The 19,022-nt window shown below is 33.8% G+C and overlaps 1 protein-coding gene across 4 annotated transcripts; it reads right to left on the reverse strand.

Moving 5' to 3' along the window:
• On the reverse strand, positions 1 to 18,044 carry LOC105200256 (ATP-binding cassette sub-family G member 4). Of its 4 annotated transcripts, none has more exons than XM_011167726.3 (13): positions 17,902 to 18,044; positions 7,712 to 8,000; positions 6,144 to 6,327; positions 5,765 to 5,888; positions 5,293 to 5,438; positions 4,931 to 5,054; positions 4,642 to 4,756; positions 4,425 to 4,553; positions 3,823 to 3,935; positions 3,300 to 3,468; positions 2,930 to 3,186; positions 2,426 to 2,559; positions 1,403 to 1,622 (listed from the first exon to the last, which is right to left on the reverse strand). In XM_011167726.3, exons 2-13 carry the CDS (start codon positions 7,914 to 7,916, stop codon positions 1,403 to 1,405), a joined length of 1,920 nt encoding a protein of 639 aa, XP_011166028.1. In that variant the 5' UTR covers positions 7,917 to 8,000; positions 17,902 to 18,044. The 4 variants fall into 4 exon arrangements, with proteins under 4 accessions (XP_039311064.1, XP_011166028.1, XP_011166031.1 ...); XM_011167729.3 differs by lacking the exon at positions 17,902 to 18,044 and adding an exon at positions 17,710 to 17,895; XM_011167727.3 differs by lacking the exon at positions 17,902 to 18,044 and adding an exon at positions 14,088 to 14,273.
• Positions 18,045 to 19,022: the final 978 nt, after the last annotated feature.

Below are 19,022 nucleotides of genomic sequence, written 5' to 3' on the forward strand. Positions count from 1 at the left end.
GAGTATTTGTTTATTCGTTTACATAATAAATATTTTTTTGTTGGGAAGAGACTAGCTTAATGTTAAGATAGCCGTACCCATTTTTTTAAATTTTCTGTCAAAATTTTCTGTTTGAACGCCTGGTTTTAAACTTTAAATTAACATTAATTAGGATTTATCTTTAAAATATTTTAAAATTAATTTTGCGTTGATGGAGGGAAGGGAAAGCTAGCTTAATAGAAGTCAAAATTTCCATATAACTAATCTTCTTACATAAATGACAGAAGACATACTAAATGTCCGTATAAATGTAAAACTATATAATAACATTGTAATAAAAATCATAACGTATTAAAATAATGCTAATAATAATGATAATATAAATGGAACAACACTCAATAAATTTGAAAGAATTTACCTGCTAATTCGTCAATTTTTACAAGATTGAAGTAATTGTTTTATAGTACGTCTACTATTTCAACAATTAACAGTTTGATAGTTTCTTGAGAATTTTTAAAGAATATCACATTAAAATAATTACCTCTTAGAAAACAATGTTTTTCCTAAATCAGTGTTTTCGTGCAATGCTTGCAGTTTGCATTTTATTCGGAGGACTGACGTAATCCACGCTTTTTAACTCGACGTATTTGCTTATCGAAATCGGATAAATTAAAATCGTCAGCTGTCAAGGCTGTGACAGAAGTAATTATGTTGACACACAATCCGATATATAAGTTCAAGTAGTGTATCTTTCTATGGAAGTGTCTTACTTTTAGCGTTGACGCACAATACATACATTATCACGCAGCAACACGTAGGTTTATACACAGCATCTCGCATATATCACATTTAAATATAAACATTAAATACAATTAACTGCATTATTTACTAACAGTATTGTTACTGTTACGTATACTTATTGTCGTACATTCTCGACGTCTATCGATTGAAACTCGGAGATACATACATTCATCATATAGACACATGCACAGTCTTATTCATTCATACGACTATTACGAAATTACAATCAGACAATTTATCAAGATTATATACAGGAAGAGTATATACCGAACGTTTAACGTTCATGGCACTCTTTTTTTCGCTATATTAATATCGGTTTGCATAAGTTTCTGATAGCAATAAAAGTACACAAATCATAAGAGACATAAATTAACGACTAATAGAAATAAGTGTTTATCCCATCGTTTTTACCATTTCTCGATATGACTTCTTTTTTTTTTTTTTTTTTTTTAATATTAAAATATTTCGAAAGCTACACGCTCGGCAAATGCGGCTTCGGGCAAAACTTTAATGTTACAAATTGGAAGATCAAGAGTACGTAAGTCTTCTAGCCACTTAAATTGTACGTTGCTACGTAGTTAGACTATAAATCGCATTTTATAGGTCCATTACCACATTGGTATTATCGGTATGACATGAGTTTCCATCGTAAAAGTAAATATGCGCCGCAACGTGTAATGAGTAGTATTGTAATGAGCGCGATAACGTCGTTCCAGAATTGATCTCCGCCCATAGCGATATCCGAAAGAAATTTCGAAGGATATCTATAGTGACAGTACAGCTCGCCCTTCTCTTTGCAGTCTAGAATGGGTCTGTCCAGCCCGTAGATGGCTGCAACCAGTCTGCAAAAGCACGCATTTAAGTAACGCTTCAAATAATAATACTTTAATGTAAAAATTAAAGTATTAAATGTAAAAATACTTTACATTTTTGTAATTTTGAATTATTCAATTCCAAATTAATTTATTAGTGTCAAGTAATTCTAATTTATATAAATTCTTTAACCCTTTTTTGCCTGGTGAAACGTACATGTCCCGGTCATTCAAAAGTTTATATCTTCCACAAAAATAAAGATAGCGATTTCTTTCTGGCCTCATTTTCGAGACGGAAAGGATAGAATTCTTCACAAAAAAAATAAACACTCTTGTGAGTTTCATCCCTTAATCTGCATACCCCGTCAAATATTCATGAAATGGAGTAAAAGTGAAAAATACATACATCTTTCATAAAAGTTAAAAACGCGAGTTCTTATTGTGCTCATTTTGAAGGTCGACATAAAGGATGTGTGAAAAAAATCGCTCCTTAATGTCAAAACAGCGAATCAATATGGCAAAACAAAATACAAATGTTTTGTTGGATTTGGGTGAAACTCATTTTCTTGAACGTCATTTGAAATTTTGACTATAGATTCATAAGCAACGACCTTAATAACCTTTAATAAAACATGAATTAGATGCTAATTATTACTGCAAAGAAAAAACCAAGCATAAAAGGGATAAATTGTATTATAAATACGTATTAAATACGTATTAAATTATATGTTTTATCATAAATGTAAATGAATAGAAATAAACATGAGATAGATGATATATATCTCTGCTAGATAATACAAAAATTACGAAACGTATTGTGAAATAACTCTTACCCTTCTAGACCATATCGTAAATAACTGAGATAGCTGCCCCATTTTAGATAACTCGGTAGATCACGCAACGATACTCCGAATCCAGCAAACATCATTAGTGGAACTGCTAATGTTGGTCCCATAAACGTACCATTCTGCAAGTTATGTTTTCTTATTAAGTTCTATTTCGAAAATGAAATATCTTTTTTATACAACATTTTGCGACAAAGATAAAATGTGATCTTTAGCACAAGAGTTTTATCTCAGCGAATTACTGATAACTGTACGTATAAAAGTACATAGCGGAAAAAGGATGGAATTAATGACGCATTTGATGGGGTCGAGGTCAACGAAAGTTAATGATTTGCAAAATCAATATTTGTGATTCCGATAAAGAAACTGGAAATTGATAAGAGATATTTTATATTATAGATAAAATTAAATACTAAACATTGTACGGCTTACAATGAAGTAACGCTGATAACTGTCACACAGTAACAATTCTAATTAATTATTAGTACTTACCACGACATTAAACACAGCGCCTATCATGAGACCGGTACCTTGCCCTATTAACATAATCAACAGGCTAATAGCCGTGAACATCAAAAATCGAATAATCTCCAGCGGTTGCGCTGACATGAAATAGATAATAAGTGAAAACCCGAAGCAGCAAACTATGGAAATTGGCATATCGATTATCGTTATCGTTGTGTAGAACGCCTTTAGGCTGTACCATCTATTGAAGTGCTCCTTCAGAAGAATGGACATCTGCAGGGGAACTGCAAACCAAAAATGAAACGTTTTTCGTCACGCAATTTGCGATAAAAATGATCGAAGAACCGTTAGTCGTTACAAAATCATAAAAAGTTATTTATGTGATACGGATACTTACAGGTCACTATCGTGAGCATCATCGTCGTCATCATGTGATGTATTAAAATGGAAAAGAGCAAATTGTAGTTGTCCAGTACGCGAGAGCCATCGGCACCGGATTGCATGAAAACGCAGCCCAACATTATTCCCACGAGGATGTTAACAGCGATGCGCAAATGCGTCAGAGTCTGCGATAAATATGCACAGATTATTAAACAGAAATTCATGCGATCTTAGTGCAACTTTTTTTTCTTTTTTTTTTTTCTCCAAGATCGACGGCACTTGGCATTTTCAATAACTAGCATCCTCTGGATTTTCAACAGATCATATCTTAAATTCTCAAGATTTTATTCGCTGATTTACTCAATGTAATCAACAATACAATGCAGGAAAAAAAAATACTCGAGTATCTCTCCGTACAATCTTTAAGAAAGATAATTCGCATAATTGGTCAAGCCTCCAATGAGTGCGATTTAACGTTGATTAAAAATCATCACCGATGCACGTGTATTGAAATGCACAATATAGTAAACAATTCTTACCGTATCTCTTTTAGCCATGATATAGCCTCTCCTTAGTAAGATCCTGATTTGATGAATGAGATTTGTCGCGTGTAAGCTGTTATTGCGCGTTACGTCTTTCAGAGGATGTGCCGCTGAAGGAAATGGTCAAACATTAAACGATATCACATGTACTATATAAATCAATGAGTGCATTAAATTTTCTAATACGATAGCTTAACGGTATTTTTTAATATCACATTTCGTTATAAGTAAACATTAAGAACGATTAAAACTATCAATGTTATATAGAAGAATTATCTTTAACAATTAAATACGGTCGTATCAAATTACATGATTTTATAGTAATAGAGTCCTATATAAAGAGAGAAGCGACATCGAACCCCCACCACAACCTTCAGTATCCAATTGAGTCCTCCACCGCCATTTTGAGACCGCTCTAATGTCATCAAACACCATTCGTATCATTCTACAAACAGCTGTGGTCACAATATGGCTGCTCGCTTAGCCAATCAAGTATCAATCAGATTATCAATCTGAGCTTCGGACATCAATGTCGCTTCTTTCTTTATATAGGACTCTAATAGTAACATGATGAATTTTTTCTTTGATTTTCTCCGTACCTCTTAAGGTTTTTGCATCCTTCAGGATTTCTGAGTTACCAAACCACTGTAAATTTCGTCCATTTTGCGATCCCATTATCAATGTGTCGATTTTATCATCACCATACTCGCCACAAGCAAGCTCGATTACTGCAATATTTGTATATAGCAATATTATATTGACTAACAAAACGAACGAGATTGCCGAGTAATGTTAAAGAATGAATATTATACGTACTGTAATCTGCTGGATTATGATACATAGGACACGGCAGTTTCATACTTTCCAGATATGGTACGAGCTTGTCCGTTGCACCTTGGTATATACAATCACCTTTCGTCAATACATATACCTGCATGAATTTTGATTTTTTCAATCATTTGAACATTTTATCATTTTATCATTTTAATCGCAAAGATGAGAACAACGTATATCGAGATATGTGGTAACATCATCTTACTAATTTTACGTGTTTTTAAGTAATAACTTTCCTACAGAATTTTCTGTGACGCAATTATATACTTACTTGATCGAACAACTGAAATAAGGATGCACTGGGTTGATGAATAGTGCAAACTATTGTTCTCCCCTGTCGTGCTAATAGTTTTAACAAATTTACGACCTGCGTGCAAGACGAACTATCCAGACCTCTGTAACAAGTACAAGTATAAAAATATAATGAGAAATATAACAAGATGTTCATTAATGGACGATTTTTTTAAACCGCGGCAACAATGTTAACAATGTTTATGATAAATGGCGGATACTGACATAAGATGTTAGACATTAATGCGAACATTTAAAGAGGCAGCCGTTTTTTCGGAATTGTATGGAAAAAGATAAAAAATCAGAAGCACCGAATAACCAAGGCCAATTTGTTGCACTTACGTGGTGGGCTCGTCGAGGAACATCACCATGGGATTATTAACCAATTCTAGTGCGATGGAGAGCCGCTTCTTTTGGCCGCCGCTTAATCGGCCGGATCTCGTGTTCATGTGTTCATACAAGCCAAGTGTCGTGAGAATGTCTTCAATCTGTGTGTGTGTGTGTGTGAAATTATACATACGTATAATTAATCTTTATAAAATCTTTATAAAATATATTTCATTTTAAATTAGCTCAGGGATAAATCTCAGCTGTCTCACGACAAATATACACATTAATTAATATTGATACAGATCAATCAAGATGCACTCTACATTATCTTCAAATAATAATTGAGTAATTATAAAGCTTTATTTAGCTTTAATTAAATCTGGTCAAAAAGCAATGTGACATTTCTATTTTCCTCAACAAAAATCTTGGTAAATAAACATAACATTTTCTTCATAAAGTATCAAAATCATAAATTTTTACTCACAATCATCTCCTTCTTGTGTTGCGGCGTGTTCGACGGCAGCTTTAAATCCGCGGCGACCCTCATGTTCTCGACCACGGTGAGCAGGGGTTCCAATCGATCGTCCTGCGTGATGTACGCGCTGCATCTGTAAAAGGGAATTAACGAAGTGTTAAAACGGCATGCATATTTCTGCGATCGATATCCGTGTCCAAAGCGATTCGAATTGATTCTCAAAGAGATTGTCAACAGTACAAAGGCCACGTCGTGTCGCATCGAGAGAAGTGACGCCAAAATACATGATAAAGTGCCTTTAACTTCTTTAATTACTTAAATAATAAATTATTAATTAAAAAAATTTCAAGCTTTATCAATTTGATGAAATCAAAGGCTGCACGCTTACTTCCGAAAGGTATTGAGATGCCGGACGCGACCGTTGATATATATAACACCATCCACTCCGGTTGTACGAAAACCAGACAGGATATCGAGCAATGTGGACTTTCCCGCGCCGGATGGCCCCATCAGAGCGATCAATTGAGCACTAGGGAGCCTTCCGGCAATACCATGCAAGATCTCCTTCATCCCTGAAATTTTTTCAACGCAATGATTACTTAATGCTTCGGAGACATCGTTAGTGGCGCTTCCATAACTCCTCGTTCAACTCCAACAAGAAATTTTCTTTTTTATCGCGGATAATTAATGGCAGTAAATGATTGTAATCAATTTAATTAATAATTTGTACAACATCTTTTTACATAAGAAATAATTATTTGTGGAATGTGCGTATACGCCGTAAAACTTCACGAGAAATGTACGAATCGTCATTTCCCCGAGAAAAACAACAAGAACGTAAATACTATTTTATATATGTAAATTACATTAAACTGTCACCAATATACGATTTGGAAGCAGGGTTGGCAGAAAAAGTCCAGTAAGTGGAAAAAACCATGGTAAATTCCGGATTTTACCGTCCCGGACTTTATCCCATAAACTGGCAAATTGGAATAAACTGGCAAGAACTAAAAAAGTGACTATTAAATAAAATATATTTATATGCAAAAGAAATATTTTTGCTGTAATCTTATAATGAATCTTATATATATAATCTTATATATATTAATGAATTTTATATAAACCAATAAAATAAATCAATAAAATCTTTCTAAATTAATATATGTAATTAAATGCAAAATAGTATTATATGTAATAGTAAATAATAGTAGTAATTAATAGTAATAATAGTAATAGTAAAAATAATTAAATAGTAAAATTTTATGTTTACCAATGTTTACCAATCATTAACGTCTTTGCGTTCGCCATTTAACATTTATAAGAAAAAACTAATTTATTTGTTACGTCAATTCCTAATCTATTACGAATTTTGTTTTGGATAAAATTTAGATTGGAGAATACTCTCTCTATTGACGCTGAACTTGCTGGACAATTATGTAAATGCATGACAAAATTAACGAAATCTTTGGGCAAATTATATTTAAAATAAAAAAAAATTATATTAAATTATATTTAAATTATATTTAATTATATTTAATTGTATTAAATTATATTTATTATTATTTTTGCCAGTTTTTTCCGGAAGATACCATTTTTTCCCGGAAAATATCGAGTTTTTGCATTGGCATGGGCTTTATCAAAAAAATGTAGAATTTTGCCAACCCTGTTTGGAAGAAGTAATGAAATCTGATTTCAATGACGCTAATTTGCGATTTGTATACACGAAAAGAATTTTCCCTTAAAATTACGCTAATTTTGGGACAACACTGACTAGAAACTTACTATAATTTCAGACAAATTTATATTTTATTTAATATACATATAATAAAATTCGTTAATACATGTTATTTCATGATTTCACCGTGATTTCAAAGGTAAATTCTAAGAGAAAATTTTTTCTGCGTATACGTAATTTTTTAGTCCAATTTGTTAAAAAAGAGTTCGAGAGTCGCTTACCCTTTCTGAAGCCAAGGCTGACGGTGTAGGTGATGTCCTCGAAGATGATATCGATCGAATCCTGGCGATTAATCGCGGAATCGTCGGGCGACATGCCGTCGTTTTCTCGCCTCTCGTTGAACGTGGATTTGGAGTCGACTGTACAGACCGACGCATCCGCGCCGTTTTCTCGCCGGTTGCTCGCCTCGTGCATCAATACTTCCATCCTTATGCGCTCTTTGTGGGAACCGATCGAGTGATAGGAACTGGTTATACTTGAACGCTCATCTGCCGCTCCGACCCGAGCAACCTGGAATAAAAAAGGATATCTGCAATAATAGACGATTAAAAATCGCAGACATACACACAAAAAAAAAGGAAAAACAACATCGCCAGAAGTGATTTATGACAATCGTAAAAAAAAATTATTAATTCTTTGGATTAACAATCACCGCTGTTTTTTTTCCCAGTAGGTAAATTGGTTACTTATAATAAATTCAAAATGAATACGAAGTGACTTACGACTATTTTTAAATAAGAATGACAAGCTGGTTTTTGCGGATTATTTTCGGGATAAAAATTCCCCGATATCTGTACCTCGACAATGCCAGTGGCGCAGTTGCATAATATTGACTTAAACTTTTTATTGGCTTGAACTTTTTTATACACTTGGCGTCGCGGTCCTACCGCATCGCTTGATAATACCTAGTCATTTCGAGTTGAATCTTTCGAAATCACACATGACATGCGATACGCATCATAATGCGCCGATATTTATAGTCGAATCTTGTTTTAAGAATCGTCTTAAGTAATATCTGAAGATGCTAAGACTTTGCGATTAATTAATGATATTTTAAGACAATACTTGAGGATTTAAATATGTTATAAGAATCGACTCGACTGTAAATACCAGTCATAGATATCTCAATTAATGCATAATCGGCGATTCAAAGATAAAGACAAGTTTTCTTCGAGAAATCTAAAAATAGTAAAATTACGAAACTTGTAACTCTGATTTTCAATCAAAGGATATCAATTTTATCGAGATGTTATAAATAATTCTCAATAACATTTCTCGCAAGTGTATAATTTATGGCAAGCTAAGTCTATCGTTTACAGATAAAATTAAAATGTCGTTTATATGTTTTTCTAATAAGCTAACAACTATAAATTTTTGCTACACATTTGTTAATACTAGATGGAATTTCAGAAAATTTTCCATTATACTTTTTTCTGTTCTTTGCATAACTACATCGACCATTTCGTTGAGATAGAGCTCATTATTTTTTGTGATTTGGAAGCCATAAGTTAAACAAAAAGAAACGCGGAAAAGGCAGTCGATAGGAATTCGTAGCTTGATTCGCTATATATTTGTATGTAGCATATATGTAAGTGTGCGTCATTTCGTAAGCCGAGGACAAAGGTAGCTTTGTATTTACAAGATAATTTTTTGTTCCCCGCACGATGATTCATTAACGGCCCGGTAGAGCTATTCTTTTCGACGATGCATGAATACAAATATGCTTACCGGTCATCCATGACCCAAAATGCAACAATTAAATTTATAACAATTAAAATTAAAAAAAAAATAGCAAAAATGCATGTAAGGTAATAACTTACACAAATAAAATATTAAACATACATTTTAAATTATAGTTACAATTAACTCATTTAAAAGTTGCGTTAAAATCAAGTTAAATTAAAAGTTAATTTTGAATAGTTTTATTTCTCTTATCAACATAGAATATTGTTTTTTGAAAATATGTTACACAAAATAAGCAGTTATAAGTTATGATCCATGTCATAATTCATAATTGCTTATTTTGTGTAATATATTTTCAAAAAACTACAATATTCTATGTTGATAAGAAAAATAAAACTATTCAAAATAAACTTTTAATTTAACTTGATTTCAACGCAACTTTTAAATGACTTAATTATTCGTTTATGCAACTTTTAACGTAACTAAATTTTACAAGCCATTAGCTTTAACTTAACATAGTTTAGAACATTAAACTTATTGTTAGCCAATCCTATGAAAATATATCTTATATTTCACAATGCAGACACTCGAAAATACTCGCGCGTGCATGCGCGCCATGCCGTCGTTTTACTTTTACTTTTTATTGAAATTTTCGTAATGCTTTCAGCGTTAATTGCCACTCAAACAAGAAATGACCAAGGCTATCTGTAACGTGGTTGGTGATGTTTATCTCATATCACCCTAAGAATATAAGTTTCTGACGAATCTGATATTTGCTTAAAACGTGACTGAGGTAAAATAGATAAATAAAATTTACTTACTTCCTGATACGTATAAACACGATTTAACGAGCAAATAAGAATGAACAAGTAATTAGAAGATGACTAAGGTACCAACGCAATACTCCAAGAAATAAAACCTTGCGGCAATTTTCTATTAATGCATTGTAGAACGTAGATACTCAGTTTGTAGGCGGGTGTACGTCAACAAGATCGTATCGCCTTAGTCATACTCCGAGAGTACCAAGTCCAGTAACCTTTGATGATTTCATTGACAGCGGAATCGATAATCTTATCGCAAATGAATGTCGTATAATCAGAAGCTAATATTGCTGAATTTTTACGACAGTTGGAAGAGTAGGTCGCACTGTTTTCAAAATATGTAATTTAACGAACGGCAGCTGACTATCAATCCAACGGAACATTCGCAGAAGAAAAATAAAAGCCGAAGATAGTCGAGTTGCGTCAAAGATATTATCATGAACTTCGTACGTGTATGTGCATACATACAGGCCGAAAGGGAAAGGGGACTAAATTGTCACCAACGAGAAATAATGATGCTTCATTACGCAATGCGATACGATTCTCCTATGTTGTAAACCATAATCTGCGATAAACGTTAAATACAGAGCAAAATATTTAGCATATCGCACACGTTTCGATGAACTTCGACGTCATCGCGTAATGCGAATAAAACGAGGCTTCCGTTTGCATTGTAATATCGGCACTCGCGATAAGCGTTAATAAGTCATGCTTAATGCTCGCAATTTCCAATCCACATTTAACGATCGTGTACTTTTTACGTCGCTCTTGTTATTGTCTTTATCAAACATTTGCAAATATGTTTCCAATCAGCTGTCCTCGCATCGTATTTCCCTGGTCGTTTCCTTCCCCGAGTTTATTTAACTTTCCCAAGCGTGTCGCGGAGTAAATATTTCGCTGGCAATGGAAAACTATTTCTCCGTATAGAAACAAAATTAAAATGGAAAACAACGCGAGATTCGCGCAAAGAGAAAAGTTTTATTTTTACCAGCTACGATAAGAATTCGCTAAAAAAAAAATTACTTTTCTACGAACGTATCGCGCAACCTACGACTTTTTTATGTAACGAGAAGTTGATAGAAGTGAGATTGACTAATTGAAAATATCTGTGACGAAATTATCTGTTTTTATACTTCTTTTCAAATACATGATAAAAATTTCAATTTCTTATGCAACAAGAAACTGAGAGAAGTGAAGCGTGAACGACAAATTGAGAGCACTAATGACAAAATCTCTATAAATTCGCAAAAATTGGCTTTCTTATCCAACAGGAAACTGTCAGAATCAAGATTTGCTAAGCTAGAAACCCGACGAAGACGAACACCGCCTTAATGCCTCTCCTCGAGTACATCGCAAAAATGGTTTGTTTTTTTATTTAACAAGACGTTGAAAGACGCAGAGTTTGCCAACGAGAAGCTAATACGTAATACGTTACACTGCTGCCTGTTGTTCTTTTTTTTCGCAACAATGTAGACATGCGCGTTTCATGAATGTTGCAAGAATGTGGTGAAAGCAGTGGGTTAACTTCAAGGATGGATTACGTGACAGAGCACAGTGTTCGTATTTTGATTACGCTCTGGTCCGTCATTTATAGTCGAAAGCGTAAACGTGTGCCTTACCTTGAATCGAAAGGTAAGACGAAACACAACGTGGTCCCGAAGGTGAACCAGAATAAAAAAAAAAAAAAAAAAAAAACCATGCATTAGGTATAAGAGATAATGTAAAAGAGAGAACATTGTAGATTTGTCCCTCTTGAGAATGAGAGAATTCCCATTACATTTAAAATTCAAAGTATTAAAAATTGCTTTCTCGAATTATTCTTATTAAAGAGACCTGACTAATGTAAAACTTGCCGAATGCAACAATAATTATAATAGCGAGGACACATTTCCTGCACGTTTCTTTGTTGATAAAACAAAATCAGTCAAGTTAGTCAGTATAAAAAATAAGTACAGCGTTGCTGCCTGAAGTATACACAACATTGTTATTTTTTAAATCATCACGTTTTCCATATAACAATTGCTGCGCCTATTTATGTAGGCCACAACGATTACAATTGTTGTATTATATCAGTATCAGTATTTTGTGATTATAATAAATAATCATATTTAGGGAAAAAAGGTTTAGATCTAATGACAACAAATTATATCTGGTTAAATATTTTCAAGTATGACTTTTCTGCCAGATCCGACCATATCTGTCCAGATAAGACGATAAACCGAACTGAGGTTGAATTTGATCGAAAACAATTTAAGTCAGATGATATCACGTTTAACTAAATGTTCGACGATATCCATTTAATATTTAAATATATTTATTTAATTAAATATATAAATTATATTTTATTACACGGATTAAATATATAAATAATATTTAAATATGTAAACATGAATTGATTTATACATATTAAAGATATTCAATTAAATATCTTTGACAATACATGATTATATAAAAATAAATTATGATAAAGATATATAATAATTTGCAAAAAAACAAGTCTTTTTTTATAAACAAAAAAATATTAGGTATCTAGTATAAAAGAATCTTTCGTCAATTCAGTCGCCTTATGTATAAAATGCAAATGACAATCGCACAGACATATAAATTATTTACATTGCAAATTTATAGGTGATGGTTTAAGTTAACGAAAGTATAAAAAAATCCTTAATGTAATCATTATTTAATAGATTACATTTTTTTTTTAAATTATTTAGAGATATGTATAAATAATTACTAACTCGAGTAAGATTAAAAATTGAATACATTCGATAAATAATCTGGTCGGATTTGGTTGTATCTGTTCAGCTCTGGTTAAATCTGAACTGATGAACCAGATATGGCCATAAGTCGACAGATTTAATTCTTTTTCCGAGTAAATAAATAAATTTCGTATGTCATTGACATTGATCGAATCGTGTAACGATCGAAAGACTACACTTAAAATTTATTGGTACTCATGTACCTATAAATCCCCTTGTATCAGAACGTATTTCCCCCTCTCACTCCTTTCTTTCTGTCATATCTGTATATTTTGAAATATTATACAATATTTCAAATATTATACAATAAGAGGTTTTTAAAAAAAAGCAAAGTTGTTCTCAAAGTATAAAGATCAATTGTAAATTTTTTAAAAGGTTATGCACGAATGCCGATCGCTTAATTGGATTGCAAACATGGCGTAATCGAGCGATCGAGAATGGGCTACATATTTACAAAGATGTAGCAAAAGATATAGGCCAAAATTTGGACGAAGCAATAAATAGTTTATAAGAATCTTTTTTCAATCGCTCAAGAGTATCAATAATATTGTAATTTTTTCCAGAAGAATGTCTCAACTTTAGAGTGGCCAATTATTACAGTAATTCTTATAATTAATTAATTATATTGTAATTTTGGAACGCTCTGAGCCGTACAAACACGAATCCAGAGATTCTAATTTTAATTCTAATTTTATTAGAAGGGATGTTGTCTCTTTTCTATGACATGTTTCTTAATGATATTGACATATTAAGAAACTTGATTGTACAATCAAGACATGTTTCTTAATGACATTTACATCTTAAGAAACATAATTGTATAATCAAGTAATACACGCAAAATGTAATTATACCAATCAGAATTTCTTATCGTAATTATTGATTTTCTAGTTCTCAATATTTGTAGCTATTTGATAGATTTAGTAAGAAGTACTTATTTCATTTCTACTCTTCTACTTGACTCTAGCAGATTTTCACTTTACGCAACCAGTTTTCTTTTTCCGTGTAATAGAAATCTTCAGTAGCATTCAGTTTCTGCTTTATACATTCCGATATTTTTTAATTATATTAAAGATTATACATATAATTACATTAATTATACGCAATTATAATTTCTAATATAATTAATATATTAATATACATCATTTTATATAAATGATAATATAATTAATATATATCATTCAAATTCTTATATTAAAAATTATACATATAATTACATTAATTATACGTAATTATAATTTTTTATATAATTAATATATATCATTAAAAATAATATTAATTACATTAAAGACGAAATTTTTGTCAGTTTTCAAGAAACGTCGCCAATTCAAACTTACAACGTGGATGTCGATGCAACTAAATAGCCCCGATTACGGATGTAGAAATGTCGTTCGTCCACTTTCGTAGATGTTTCTCCGCCACTTCTCGCACGTACGCGAAATTCCGAAATGATAACAAAGGCGGAACAACTCGCGCGTCGCGCAGAACGACGGAAACCGTTCGTCGAGTAGTGACGACGTGATACGTACGGTGCTTGAAAGCGCTCCTCGCTGATTATGAGACAAAGGAAGATATGGTCGATGGCCGGCATCAACCGATCGTAGAAAACATCATACGTTATCATTATGCGTTCCGCGCCCTCGATAAAGGATCACTGAGAAGGAGAGGGGGATCTCCACGTTGCACGCTTCGTTATTGACTCGTTGCGCATCGAATTTCCTCGAGGGGGAAGACATTTAGACTGTGTCCTCTTTAAACATGCAACATTGGCAGATAAGCGAATGATGAATTGTATACACAGAGCGAATGGTGCGCGCAAAGTTCAAGAGAGATGCGAACGGCACGAGCAAATGTCCCGGGCTGTGGACTTTCGTACTGAAGAAAATCGCATCACGTTTTTTCCATTCCACGTGATTCACACGCGTTCGGCGAATTCGATACAATGGCACCACACGATGATACCACCGCGCTGATCTCTTTTCTTTCCTTTCTTCTTTACGCGCACGAAGATCTATTCTTCGGCGACAATATGAATAAATGAATAAATGAATAGATTATTTATTGAATATGAATAAATGAACAATTGCGTAGAATATACCTTCGTACTGAGGACAAAGTTGCACGATGTTATTTCAAATACATTGCTTTATGACATTGATATGTTTGTTTCTAACCGATTAAGTGAGAATAAAGTTCTTTTGATTGATAGAAAACATTGAACGATGCATATAGAACATTTTTTTGTTGAGAACGGTCTTTCTTTAATGTTAATGAAATAGTGTATAGATAATATGTTTGCTACGAAGTGAAGGAGATAATAAAGATCTTAATGCGGCACGCAGTAAATAGATTACGACCGCGGTGATTGTTAAGTTTTATTTATAAAGTATCACGTAGATTTCATTACTTCATACGCAGTTAATTTTTTATTATTCTATCATTTAATATAATTTTACAAGTAATCACATATAATTAAACTCTTGAATTTTTTACTTTGAATTTCTCTAAATAAATGCAAAAAAATCTCCAAATGGAATTCCTTGTCGCTGTTTATATAAGTTAAATCATTTAGCGGCATGATAAACACATTTCTTTTATGAAATCTGTTGATACGGTTAACTACTTGATAATACAATCGATGAAGTGTTATCAATGTAACGTATAGCAGCATAAGAGATAGATTGCTGTAACTGTCTCTTTCAACACGAAAAATGATTTAAAGGATAACGGGTATCTAATTACAGCAATTTGTTCAATTATAGCATTTCATCATACCGTATGACCCAATCGGCACGAAATAATTTTACTGTAGAATAATTTACCTTCGACCGCGGTGACTATACATTTTCCAGGAGAAATAATCCTGTTATTAAATTGCTTTCTATATCGCTGTTAAGTCACCAAAAAGTGCGCGAGAGGAAAATTTATTCTACAGAGGATAAAATTTATGGAGAAAAAAAAAGGGACACGCGTTCTCGGACAAAAAAAAATCCAAATCACATTTTTTGTCACGTTGTCTACTTAGAAACTTGTTGACGATTGTCTTTTTTTATAAGGCAGATAAAAAATTAGCATGATCGAAGTTCTGTCAAAGCGCATATCGGACACGCGCTCATCGGACGCATATGATATTAATGTAAAACGCATATAATATTAACATAAATTAAATGTTGGACAGTAACGCCTCTCGCGGGTTAAAAGATCAAGGCAGGAAGCGTGTGAAGATGATTTGTATTTAATTTCAGATTTCCGGACAAGTTTCTCATGTTGCGTGATACACGAGCGCGATATAAAACTATGAACACGTGATTTGTGCGTGCGGCTCATGTGGAAAATCGCCGCTAATACCGATAAGAAATACAAGAAACATTAAATAAAATGTCAGATGTATCGAGTAAAAGGAATTGTTATAAGTCTGCGATTGCGGTAGGTAATCAGAGAAGTGCAGCGGTTGCATGTTGCGCCTCGAGCAAGTTTTGACCTCTGCGCCAAGTATTATACTATACTTGACGAACAACTAAAGCTATAATTTCCAGCGACGATGTATAGTATTAAGCGTAGATTTTAATTCATCGATCAATCGCATTATGCGTAAATGCCACTTTGCTCTGCAAAAATTATATACTTACGCAAAATGCAATAAATTAAAAAAAAAAAAAATAGAAGCTCGCCTACGTGAAGCGACGATCGAAATAAGTCAAGCGTCGAGACGCATTCGCGAAAATGACGAGATGCCGAAATGTGAAAACGTACGGAACATCGATGAGCGATGATGCCGAAATATAATGTTTGAACTGTATAAACGCGCAGGAAGACATTCGCTAAACGCCCCAACGGCACGCTCGTTTCTTAGATGTATTTTTAGCACCGCGGCTTGTCGCACGCTTCACAAAAGTCCCGATCAAACGATTTACAGCCCCGATTTAATTCCCCTCGTTCGGAAACGCCGTTCGGAGCGGGACAACGACCTTTCGCTCGTCATAAGCTCGGTATAGGCTTCCGTCGAGGACCGTCCAGAGAGTTATATGTATCTAAAAAAGTTCGCTCCAGAAGCAGGGAGCGTCGAGGCGTAAAAAGTAGAAAAACGAAAAGCCCGACAGAGAGACGGTATACATATATGTGATCGACTCGTGCATTGTCGAGGAGCTCGAAGAGCTGTTGCTGACGGAAGATAGCGCGAAATTACGAACGTTCGTGATTCTCGGCGAGGCAGGTGTAAATCTCGCGTTTTATCGCGACGCGAAAAGTAACGCCTGGCCGAGCGTGAGAATTTTATTTTTTTTAAAAACATGCTTCAAGTCAATTAAAATCCTAAGCGCGCGAGGAAGAAACTCTGCAATTATTTTCTTGATGTAGCAGTCAATTTTTCGCATTAGCGGCCGCACCTTCGATCAAACGAATAAAACGTGAAAAAGAATTGCTAATAAGGATAATTTGTATTACATCGCAATCTTGATATTTTGAGATGTAAATAATAAATTTGTGACGACAAAAAAAGTGAATTGAGTCTTTCATTATCCGAAGGAAAATAATTAACGCGAACGTGATAACATCTCTGCTTATTTATCTTCCAAGTTTTTGTACAACTTCTACAATTCTTGCGTGCAACGTCAATCACGTGACTTTCAGAAGATCCTCAGTTAATTATTCCATTGGTTAATTGAGGTATAAAATTTTTTCTGTGTTGCTTTAGATGAACAGAAGGAGGGGAAAAGAGACGATCATCTCGTCAGCAAAGTGTTCGAACGTATCGAGCCGCACGCACGTTGATCTCCCTTTTTTTCCCCTCATTGCGCTTCACGTGGATCTTGAACCCGAGTCAATTGCACGTGCTCGGGAGCGCCTTGACTTTTGACATTGTAACTGACATTTGGCAATCACGTTATAATTCCTGGTGACCAGTGCCAGAGATAATACACTGAGAAAGCATTACGGACGCATGGCGTGTTATATACATACGTGCAGGAACGGACGTTTGCGGATCGTGTCTGACGAGTACGCGGAATGTGAAAGTACGAAGTCCCGGTCTCTCTCCCTTTTTCTTTTCTTCCGCTTTTCTTGTTTTTCCTTCCTTTATACGCGATCTAATTGCACGGTTATAGAATGAAGTTGCGAGGTATACGCGCTCGGTGCAAGCCGCGGTGTACTTACGGGACATGCACAGGCCAACGCTCGAGCGCCTCGAAGACTGACGTGACGGGCAGGACGCGGACCGTTTGCAGCCGAGGATGGAGCAGTAACTCGAAGACCCAAGACAACATTACCACTTTTCTTCCTCACTCTATCTTACTCGAGCCTCCCCACCCCGCCGAGTACATTACGCATTTCAACCCTTCTCTCTTCCTACGATTCGCTGATCTTCCAGAGTGCTCAAGTATTTGCATTGCACAAGCCGCGATTCGTGAAGATCATCCGGAGATTTACATTTTTATCCTTTTTTTCGTTATCCTCGTCGAATAGAATTACCGATTGCCGCAAAGGAATTAACGAATTAAAAAAAGAGTTGAAAGTTTATCTGTCTTGTAATTATACAAGGTGTTTAGAAATTCATGAATCAATTAAAGTGCTGGAGCAAGAAAGTTGTCGAGAAATTAAGTAAGAAAGAATTTATAATTTTTATTTCAAGAAATAAAATGTTTTGAGATATAAAAGAAAGATTGAAGCTGATCAATCACAAACTATGTTTAGAATTGCATCTTTGTGAGTCAACAATACTATCGCGTGAACGCTGCAACGAATGTATGAATGTTTGTAGTTTGTAATTAGTCAGCTTTAAATCCTTATATCTCAAAAATTTACTTCTTAAAATAAAAAAGTAACTTCTACAAATAACTATTTTACTTGATTTTTCGACAACTTTTTTACTACAGTATTTTGATTCGTGAATTTTGGAACACCCGGTATAAAACAACAATTCCATTTTTCTTTACAGTAATTGTTTGCTGTACAGAAGATACAAGAAACAATTGCACAATCACAACACTAGAAGCTTTCTTCATGAACACGCGTATAAAGTATTTAAAGAATCAGCAAACATGTTAATATAACATGAATTTTGTTGTTGCAGTTATTGCATCAATAATCGTGAACGTTAAACCAATTGGATATTCAGAGGATCAATTATATAATTCGTTCAATTGCCCAAATATATGCACGTATTTTATTCATCTAGAAATTCATTTTTTTATCGTAAGAGATTACATCTGCTATTCATTAGATAAGAATTATATCATTTCAACTTTGTTTATGAATAACATGGTAAAAATATATGA

The sequence above is a fragment of the Solenopsis invicta genome, chromosome 11 (genome assembly GCF_016802725.1).
Source record: "Solenopsis invicta isolate M01_SB chromosome 11, UNIL_Sinv_3.0, whole genome shotgun sequence".
NCBI lineage: Eukaryota > Metazoa > Arthropoda > Insecta > Hymenoptera > Formicidae > Solenopsis > Solenopsis invicta.